Source organism: Aristolochia californica, unplaced genomic scaffold (assembly GCF_029961685.1).
Source record: "Aristolochia californica isolate CCGP_79_NKW_82.1479 unplaced genomic scaffold, dmAriCali1.0.hap1 SCAF_2, whole genome shotgun sequence".
NCBI lineage: Eukaryota > Viridiplantae > Streptophyta > Magnoliopsida > Piperales > Aristolochiaceae > Aristolochia > Aristolochia californica.
The window spans coordinates 39,341,047-39,352,425 of record NW_027181881.1 but is presented as its reverse complement, the minus strand read 5'-3'; the positions used below and the strand labels follow the sequence as shown (position 1 = coordinate 39,352,425).

Here is an 11,379-nt window from a genome sequence, read left to right as displayed (position 1 = left end):
TTTATTAGATTCAAAATAAAAAAATAAAAAAATGAATATTTTCAGTAAAAAAATTCCAAAAAAAATCGAAATTTAAAATTTTCATATTCATCTAATTAAAAAAATTGAATGATTTTTTTTTTCAAATTAAAATTTAAAAAATAATATCCTATAATCAAATTTGAAAATAAAGAAAAAAGGAAAAAGTAGACGAAGTAAAGTGAATTATTTGATTCAAATGATGTGACATATTTTTAGTAACAAAAAAAGAAAAAATCTTGGCAACCATAGAACCAGACGCGTCGCGCGTAAAACCTCCGTTTTTAGCTCCGATCCGTTGTACCAATAAAAACCCAGGGGGGGCCACCACCGTGGAGGACCACCACCTGACGGTGATTGGCATTTGATTCGTACTGGTGGGTCCCACTGGTCGATGAGGTTAAAACGCGAAGAAGCTAGAAGCTAGAAGCCCAAGCCCCGGACCACTGTCATTTTCAGTCTTTGGGGGAGCGAGAGGTCGATACATGTCCCAGTGGGCCCCATTAGAAATCCGTGATCTGGGCTCTTCGCCCAATGAAATAGGGAGATTAGGATGCTTCCGAGGTTTCGTCCAATAGGAAAAAGGATAAGGAAGGAGGGCGGGACCCAAAGGACAATCCACCTATGCCCAGCCCCAAAAGCGCAATTGGATCAGAGCTAAAAAGCGTCCTCAACTGGGCCCCCCCACCCCTGCAATTCCATTGTAGAACTCAAAACCGGATCTAAATAAGGCAGCAATCGATATTTCCCTGTTCACGGGACTCCCTTCCCCCTTCACAGACCAGATGACGAGCGCCGAGAGGCGAAACGCCGCTGCGATTGCCACTGCCAGTGCTCTCGGAGCCAAGACCGCTCGGCCCTGTGACATTTGTCTCCGGCGCCGTGCTCGCTGGTACTGCGCCGCCGACGACGCTTTCCTCTGCCAGAGTTGTGACTCGTCTGTTCATTCGGCCAACCAGCTCGCCAGCCGCCACGAGCGGGTCAGGCTCAAGACCGCCTCCTCCTCCCTCAAGCTCCCGAGCTGTGATGCCCCTGAAGATGCTTTGCCCGCATGGCTGCACGGTTTACGGCGCAAGGCTCGCACTCCGCGTAACTCTAAGTCGGGTTCCTCCCCGCCGAAGACCCTCCTTGTCCCGGATCTCGCGTCCGATGATCACTCCAATGATGACAATGAGGAGCAACTCCTCTACCGGGTACCCATCTTCGATCCGGTGTTGGCCGACTTTTGTTCATCTTCCTCGCCCTCCCATCCGCGGCCGTCCTTGGAAGAATCCAAACCTCCCTCCGCGGGTCTTCTTGATTCTACATACCAAGATAACCTCCCAACAGGCTTCCTCCCTTCCGACGTGGATTTAGCAGAATTTGCTGCTGATGTCGAGAGCCTCCTTGGCCGGGGGCTCGACGATGAGGGCTTCTGCATGGAGGGTCTGGGGCTGCTGGAATCCAGAAAAGAGGAGATGGACTGGTGCTTTGATGCCGGGAGAGTCAAGGTTGAAGAAAACGACGTCGACTGTCCGACCATTTCCCAAGCAGACGTTGAATTTGACCTTTCAAGGGACACGTTAGATTTGAACTTCGAGTATGAATCACCGACTACCGGCGGCGAGGAGGAAGAAGAGAAAGTGGCGGTGGCCGTGAATGGATACACCGAGAAGGGGAACAAGATCACACTGAGGCTGGACTACAAGGCAGTTATCGCTGCCTGGGCTAGCCAGGGCTCGCCATGGACAACCGGCGATCGTCCACACCTTAACCCCGACGATGCATGGCGCGATTGCCTCGTAAGTATTTCATCGCTGTAAAGTTCAGTACTCGTTTCTAAATTGGGAAAATTCATAAGAAAATACAGACAGATGAAAGAAAGGGCAGGTTAAATCTAAAAAGACCTGACCTCCATTAACGTAATACCAGGGAACTTTTTCCTCGGAACTTCATCCATTCGGCGAAATGGGTACCATGGGACTGCAAGCGGCCGCGGGCGACGGAGGAAGGGAAGCGCGCGTGTCAAGGTACAGAGAGAAGCGGCGAACCCGGCTGTTCTCGAAGAAGATCAGGTACGAGGTCCGGAAATTGAACGCAGAGAAGAGACCGAGAATGAAAGGGCGGTTCGTAAAGCGGTCTTCCTTCCCCGGATCCGGCTTTTCTTTCTGAAAGTTTTGAACCGCCGACAGAGATGTACGCAGATTGTAGAATTCTGCACAACTCCTTTGTAGTTTTGAACCGCAAGGGCTGAAGTAGAGTAGGGTTTTTGGTTTTCCAGGTGACTTCTGTAACATAAATAAAATCACTTCAATGAATAATGTTTCGGGTTTTTGTACATGTCATCTTCATCCGAGAGATTTACAGTACTGTCATACAGAGCTTACGTTCAGGAAACCTGAAGCTTCCGCCATTAAGAGCTAGCGCAGTTGAATCTTTGTCCCCGTGACTGATGGAGTTCATGCTCGTAGTCTCGTCAGCTTTATATGATCGAAGCTTTAAGTTCTTCTCTGGGAAATAAATTGAAGTTTAATTTAACGATAATCGGTGCAGGGAGAGACTAACCTCTTAGGAAACCTCTTCTGTCAATTAATAAATACAAGATCTTTATACTCACTAATATATGTGAGAATATCCTTAACACTTACCATAAAAGAGAGATGCACTCCGGGGTCTCTTTTACATGTTTGTCATAAAACCACACAAGTGGAAGAATTCTTGATGGATAATGTACTAATTTAGAAGTAACACATTTCAAATCCTCAAAGCCTTATTAAATCCTATATCTAGCTTAAGATTTCCCCTTCAACAAAAGCATTTGTTTCTTCACCAATTTTAGCTAGTGGGTCATAGACTATATGAAGTTCAGAGCATGAATCAAAGACACAAAAAGCCAATCAGCTAAGAGGAGTAAGAAGTCAATCAAGTCAAAATAGTACAAGACATACTCAGATATTACCATGGAAGGATAAGGTGCACGTGTAAAATAAAATTAATTAATTTTAAATTTGTTATGATTGGCAAGTCAATAATAAGAGACTATAGAGATCCAGATATTCTTAGTAAGTGATTACCCAATTGGTATACAACTAAGCATTGTAAGATTCAACCTTGATTTAAATAAAATTCTTCATTTTTCTTCTTCTTTCATTGGAAAACATAGACGAATGCCATGGCTGAATGATATTAATTTTTTGTGCACCCCTTTTTAGTTATGATGATTTATTAAATATTTCCTGCCTAGACATGCATAACATCCTAAAAAATAGATTTAAACTAATAATGTTTGTTGGAAGATGGACTCCAGCCCACATGACTAAGGAAGACCCACATATCTACGAGTATTATAACCTGGGCTACATGACCAAGAAAGGCGCACAAGATGGGCCCAAGGACCAACCATGATTACCACGAGCTGACATCCTTATCACATAAATTGGAAGATCAAGAAGGACTCACAAATGCGTCCATATCTTATGGTCACGTCCTAGAAGAGTTTTAGTTTGAGTAATGTTTATTTTTTTACCTATATTGAGTTATTTAATTATGTTAGGATTTATCTTTATGAGTTAGAGTTTGGGTGTAATTGGGACAACTGTAGTTTTATTGTAATTAGACTCTACTACCTTCCTCTATTATAAATAGAATATCATGTACTCTGATTATAATAAGTCAAGGAAGTATTTCTCTTTTCCATAAATTCAATAAAGTTTGTTTTGGAAGAACCCATGTTTGTTTGGTATATAATGTCATGCTTACTTTCACTTATTTAATGACTTAAAGAGTTATCCATGTACTATTTTCAATATTTTTTTTAGTAATTACTAACTTTTAGGGTTTAGAAGTTAGGGTTTTAAGTTTTAGGGTTGAGTAAATGAGTGATTCTATAAATGTAAGGAAATCTTAAAATTCTTGTAAATAAAACAACTTTTCCTAGGAAAAAAATTAGATGTAGTTAAGGTTTGCTAGACATGAGTCCAGGCATCCCGACTTAGCCCATCTCCAAACAAACTTCAACTCATCTAATGAAGGAGATGGAAGATCGATGCTTTAAGGGTCTTTGTCACATCTATGATGAAAAGTTTGCCTAAGGACACCAATTAAATGATTGCAAAAATGACTTTCTCATTAATTCATAATTTTTAATGTTTTCTTTAATGGATTGTTACAAACATTCTCCAAATTTAAGTATCTCGTATATTTTTAAAAATTTTGTGGACATGTTATAACAAGATTGGAGTCTTGAATTTTGCTTAGGTTTTCTCCAATCACTGTAAACACTACAAGTAATATTTATCTCCTAATAAAAAGAGCTTATCACATATATTCTGCAATGTCTTTACAAACATAATTTTTTTTATTTGAATGGATTTCTAGTCAAGTTTTTTATGTTTTAATAATTTATTTAGGATTTTAAATTTTTTATAGGGGTTTTATCACCGTTTGAGTTAGGGGTGGGTTCAAAATTGGACCTTGGAACAAAAACTCAATGGGGTTGTAAAACCAACCTTGTCCCTACCTCATTCCCTTTTCCCTCAGCCTTATCCCTGCCTTGACTCTAACCCATCTCAGTATCCTCACCCCGTCCTCATCCTGTTCCCATAGCTCTGCCTCGTCCTCGACCCATCCCTATATCCCCATCCTCATCCTTGCATTAGGAGTATTAAATCCCCGTAGGTCAGATTTGGAGAAACCCATTGGGTTTTTTCTCCACCCATCCTTGACACATGTGATGAAATAGAACCCCATCGCTGAATTTTTTGGGTTAGGTTCCCCAAGAAACCGGACCCAATATCCACTCCTATTTTGTGTTTTTGATGTTGTTTAGCGTCCTAAAAAATATTACACCAAAGTGTTATATGCAAATCAAGTTAAGTTATCTTGAAATAATAATGCCTTGATCTTGTCAAAAAAGATTCTTTAAGGGTCTGTTTGGAACCAAAGGAAAAGAAAAGAAAAAAAAAGAGAATTTGACCATTATTATTCTAAAAATAGTTAGAGAAAAAAAGAATTTGATCATTATCTCATTTTTACTAACTATTTTTGGGAATAATAATGATCAAATTCTTATTTTTTTTCTTTTCTTATGTAAATTTTATGTAAACAGTTAGTCAAAGGCCCTAAGGAATTGAGTGGCAAAACACTTTGGATAAGGCTTTAGAAAAAAAAAAAATCATTGACTTAACAAAAGTTTTGAGAAGACTCAGATCCCATATAGTAACAGCTCATAAGAGTCATAAGATCCTTTGCGTGATATACACAATTACCCACAGATAAGGCATTGAAAATGATAGAGTAAGGGAGACTTTCTTGTTTATATCGGTTTATATGTAGTGTTTTTTCACTTCTAACGAGTCTTTTGTTTTTAGAGAGTAAATAGAGTAAATACCCATCTTGTGGAAGGAAATCTGAGGCCACTTTTTGCAGTTTATCCATTTAACCAAAAACCTGTCGTGGGTCCTTTGTCCTACGACAGTTTTGGAGAAGAAAAGGACCCATCCATTGTCAAAGACTGGGACAGGACACACATTACCCTTTATAACAAAAGTTCCCTACCTAACTGGTGCATGTCAATGGACTTTTTGTCTGCGTTGGCTGAGTCCAGGGTCCCAGATTTTAAAAATACTTTTTTGAACTTACATCTCTTTCTCTTACTCTCATGTGGGGCTTCAAAGGAATATTTGCTTTCTTACTTCTTCTTCTTCTTCTTTTATTTTTTAACAGCTCTCAGAAGAAAGAATCACTAGTGGTTGAATTGACAAGAAAGTTGCCCAGAGCCTTTTATTAGGTTTCTTCTTTGAGCTGCAGACCAGAAAAATCTCTCTCCATGAGCCTCTTTCAGTACAAGTGGTTGTGGTGCATTAGTTTTAACAATAAAAACAAACAGAATTGGTGATTGAAAGCGCTTCTGCAAATGAACTTACCGACCAGAAACAAGAGGGAGGTAACCGATCCCATCTGAATTTTTATTAGAGTTCTTCAGGGTTACCCCTTCAATGCTTCAAGCGAGATTGAAGAGCCTTTTACTTTTGTGATATCAGACAACACCCATTAAAAGCCTTGTAACCTCCATTCAATTCAACCTGGATAGAATCTTGTTGTTAAGTGCTCCAATGTCAGACTCTCAGCATGACTCCTTTTGTTTCTTCCTGAAACATTTCTGCTTTACAACAACGAGAGCCGTAGGCGACTCCCCGCCGTCGTGGTCTCCACATATTCCTCCACCGTCCCTCTTTGTCTCATTTGCTCATCTCTATCTTTCATGGCTCCATCTTATCATCATCTTCCCTTGCCTAGTCTCATTTACAGTCACGTAGATAAGAGAGTAAGAAGTGGAAAATTTGGAGTAACAGAGAGGATAGAGCTCGAGTCAATGTCTCTGTCGTGATAAGAAGTTGGTTCCAATAGATGACAACCTCTTGACATGATTGCAGATTATCTTTAAGACTGTTTTCCTTCTCTGAATTTTTAACCTTTTCGAATGATGCACATATAACTAGAGAACTTAAACAGCCTAAAAAAAGGCATCAAGAACATATTGTTCCTTGTTTTATTCTTTTGACTGAAACAAAGGCGTGCTATGTTAGAGTAACCGTAGTCTTTAAATCCGAATCTAGAATTTACATTATGTCAGAAGATTAAGATTCGGGATACAGGATAAATACCTGGATCCATTCCAAATGGTCGTCTTTCTGTTGCGGAATTATTACGACGAACGGATAAATGATTTTGTGATATTCCTCATCTAAATCACCTTTATACCACTTCGTCTCTCTTCCGAATGAGGAGAAGAGAAACCATGTTTGGATTTAGTCTATGGGGACCACAACCATAATGTTCTATTTATATTATTTAATTAGGGTTATCATAATTCCCTAATTAAAACAATATAGGTATCTACTCAATTGGCCCATATTCCAATTTGAACAATTTATAGGTTTACCAAAATTAGAACACTTAATTTTAGCCCATAGTAAATATAATTAAATAAAATATATTGCCCAACTTAGAATAGGAAATATGAGTTTCCTAACAATCTCCCACTTGGGTTACATATCATTCTTGAAACAATTATATTTCAAATTCTTTTGGCACGCATATGTATACTATGGAACCATCTTATATATTAATAATAGAACCACCGCGACTATCATCACAATACAATCATGACTAAACCACGATGATCACCATACTAATACACTCACCGACATAGCTCAAATATGGATGAGTGGCATGGAAATTACATGCAATGTGATCTCGGACATGCCCATTTCCAAGTGGTCCTTCTTTAGTATTTAGTGAGATATTTCCAAAGTCCTTAATACAATGAAAAAATTGCTCATAAAAAAAACACAACCAAGTTAAAAAATGGAATAATAAGCAATCAATTTTTATTACGTAAAAATCGAATAACTTAATGTCTAAAGCAAACATATAGTACATAAATGACTCCCACTAAACCAAGGTATCCTAAAAAATAACACCCATATGAACAGTGTGTTCATGAAAGACCTTAGGCGTTAAGCCCTTGGTTAATGGCTCTGCTAGCATAGAGTTTGTCCCTATATGTTCTATATAATTCTGCCCATCCTGAACTCTCTCCTTAACAACTAGAAACTTGATGTCGATAAACTTTGACGTCGTCGAACTCCTGTTGTTGGAATAAAGTACAACCGAGTTATTGTCACAATAAATCTTTAATGGCCTGTTAATGCCCTCTACCACTCGCAGCCTAGTGATAAAGTTTCACAATCATATTCCATGGTTGGACACATCAAAACAAGCAATGAATTTTGCAATCATGGTTGAAGAAGCTATGAGAGTCTGCTTAGCAAACTTCCATGAGATAGCTCCTTCACCCAACATAACGATGAACCCAATGATCTCTATACTGTCTGATCTCCGATAAGTGAGCATGTAGTACTTTTTTCTCCTCAAATATTGCATCACGCGTTTGGGTGCCTTCCAATGTTGCATATCCAAATTGCTCAAATATCTCCCCAGAACTCCTACTATAAAGGCTATGTTAGGACGAGTACAAACTTGAGCGTACATTAGGCTCCCTACTACTGATGCATAGGGAATTTTTGCATCTCTTTTCTTTCAAGATCATTATTAGGGCACTGTTTGAGACTAAACTTGTCTCCTTTAGCAATAGGTGTGTCTCCTGGTTTACTATCTTTCATGTCGAATCTGGTCAAAACCTTATCGATATAGTTTTTTTGTGATAACCTAAGGATACTTTAAGAACGATATCTAAGTATCTGAATACCTAATACACAAGAGGCATCACCAAAATTTTTCATCTCAAATTTCTTCGTCAGAAATTTCTTGGTTTCATGTAGTAAGCCTATATTGCTACTATCGAGCAGAATGTCATCAACATATAATATCAGGAAGATGTATTTACTCCCACTAAACTTATGATATACACAATCATCAACAACATTTACCTGAAAAGCATACGAGGTGATGACTTGATGAAACTTGTGATACCATTGATGGGAAGCTTGTTTGAGACCATAAATGGATTTCTTCAATTTACAGACCATAGACTTTGGATATCCAGATACAAAATTTTTTGGTTGTACCATATAAATTGTCTCGTCAATGTCTTCATTGAGAAACACAATTTTGACATCCATCTGATGCAGCTCTAGAATTATTGTTGTAAAATAGTTTTTCAAAGATACCGGAGAGAAAGTCTCTTTATAGTCTATGTCATCCTTTTGAGTAAATCCTTTAGCGACTAGACGGGCCTTATATCTCTCGACATTGCCCTTTGAATCCCTCTTGGTTTTAAATATCCATTTAAAGCTAATGGGCATCGCACCTTAGGCAACTCAATGAGATCCCAAACATCATTATCTTTCATAGACTTCATCTCATCCTTCATGGCATCAATCCACTGTTGAAAGTTAGAACTGCGCAAGGCTTGACAGAAGTTGATCGGGTCATCTTCTGTTAATCCAACACCCTCCCCATGTTCTTGGAGAAAGATGATATAATCATCTGGAATCGCATTTCTTCTCTCCCTAGTGGATCTCCTTAATGGCACATCTTGGGGTTGTTGAGTTTGATCTAAAGGTGGTATTTGAGGAAGAATCTCATTGTTATCTTGATTTGGAACAATGTCAGGAATAAGAGCCTGAACATTGTCCTATAGTGCCTGAACTGTGTCTTGAACAACAATAGGTATGGAGACCTGATCACTGTCAATAACAAATTCTTCTTTAAAGATAACATTCCTTTTGTTTTCTTCCCCTCCATACTCAAAATTCTCAAGGAATCTCGCATTTTTCGTTTCAAAAAAGGATCTTGATGTGGGATTGTAAAACTTATAGCCCCGAGAGAGTTTAGCGTAACAAAAAAAATAACAGCTAATCATCCTTGAGTCCAGTTTACTTTCATGTGGCCTATAAGGTCGTGCCTCAGATGGACAACTCCAAATGTGCAAGTGCCTAATGCTAGGCTTGTTGCCTATCCAAAGCTCATAGGGGGGTTTTGGCAACTATTTTGCTCGGTACACTGTTAAGGATGTACACTACAGTCTTTAAAGCTTCTCCCAAAAGTGACTCTGGCAAGGAGGAATGCCTGATCATACTCCTTACCATATCCTTAAGAGTTCGGTGTTGTCGCTTTGCAACACTGTTCATGTTGGGTTTGCCCGGCATGGTGTATTGCGGAACAATTCCACACTCTTTGAGGAAAATCGCGAAGGGTCCTAGACGTTGTTTTCCTAATCCATCATACCTTCCGTAGTATTCACCACCACGGTCGGATTTGACAACCTTTATTTTCTTTCCAAGTCGAAGTTCAACTTCAGCTTTGAAAGACTTGAAGATGTCCAAGGATTGTGACTTCTCATGTATTAAATATAGGTAACCGAATCTAGAGTAATCGTCTATGAATGTAATGAAGTACTGTTGTCCATTCCATGAAGCTGTAGGGAATGAACCACATATATCTATATGTATAAGTTCTAAAATGTTTGTAGCTCTTTCGGCAATTAATTTTCTAATGTTTGTTTGTTTCCCCTTTATGCACTCAACACAAACTTGGAAGTTTGTAGTATCTAGGGGTTCAAGAATTCCATCCGACATGAGCCTCTGAATTCTCTATTTAGAGATGTGTCCTAAATGTTTGTGCCATAATGTGGCAGAATTCTCTCTTAATTTTTGTTTCGTACCACGTGAACTTGTTTGCAGTATTACTCTATAGGAACTAACAACATCAAACATATACAGATTATCAATTAAGGGACGGGAACCAAAAAAAATTGAATTTTGGTAGAAACTAACTTTATTATTTCCAAAGGAACAAGAAAAACCTGATTTGTCCAAAAGAGAAATAGAAATGAAATTCCACCTAAAAAACGGTGCAAAAAATATCTCAAATAAATCCAAATAAAACCTAGTGTTTAATTGTAAACTGAAAGCTCCTATAGCTTCTACCGCAACCCTGCAATAAAGTTGGCGGTTGGCTCCATAGGTAACCCTGCAAAGACATACTTATGTGAGTGGTAGCACCAAAATTCACCCACCTAGTATCTTTATGTATAAAAGCTAATTAACTTCAAAACAAACTAAAGTTAGAGGCATGCCCTTCTTTACATGCCAGGAGGTGTACTTGGGACACTCCTTCATGTGTCCTGACTTTTTGCAGAAGTGCCAGGTAAACTAGTCATCCTGCTTCTTCTGTTTCTTATTCTGAGAAGATCCTTTCGCAAAATCCTTACCTATCGTCCTCTTGCACACAGTGAAATATAAGCTCATTTAGGGACCATTTGTCCTTCTGAGTGTTATAACTCACTTTGAATTGCCCAAAGTGTGCAGGAAGAGATATCAAAACCAAGTACACGAGCAAGTCCTTAGGCAACTCCATCTTAAATGACTTGATTTTTTACGTGAGATGAAACATCTCCATGATGTACTCCCTTATGTTCCCTTTGACCTTATACTTCATCGAAACGAGTTTAGCCAAAAGGCTACTCGCCTCTGACTTTCGTTCTTGGCAAAATATTGCTCAATTTCCTCAAGGAACTTCTTGGCGCTCTTGCTCTATGTAATAGAGCCTCGAAATGCTTCTAGAATGGAGCTTTTCATGATCATCAAACACATTCGGTTAGAGCGATCCCACTTCTCAATTTTAACCTCATTGAGGTTTTTGGGAGTAGAAGTGGGTTGTTCTGCCCGAAGTGCAAGATCCAAATCCATCACATGCACGTTGTTGATTTGGCCAAACTGTGTCTTCCTTTGGGCCTAACACAGTTTGTATAAATAACTTCTCACAAACATCTATGTATTTTTAGTCAAATTAATCTACACTACAGATGTTACTTTCACAACATGTAGCTTCAATCAATTTGATTAAAATATTAGA

The 11,379-nt window shown here is 38.8% G+C and overlaps 1 protein-coding gene across 1 annotated transcript; it reads left to right on the top strand.

Moving 5' to 3' along the window:
- The first annotated feature begins 803 nt into the window (after nt 1-803).
- On the top strand, nt 804-2,335 carry LOC137956983 (zinc finger protein CONSTANS-LIKE 16-like). Its single transcript, XM_068804670.1, has 2 exons — nt 804-1,799; nt 1,930-2,335. The coding sequence occupies exons 1-2, from the start codon at nt 804-806 to the stop codon at nt 2,167-2,169; spliced, it is 1,236 nt and encodes a 411-aa protein (XP_068660771.1). The 3' UTR covers nt 2,170-2,335.
- The last annotated feature ends 9,044 nt before the right edge of the window (nt 2,336-11,379 follow it).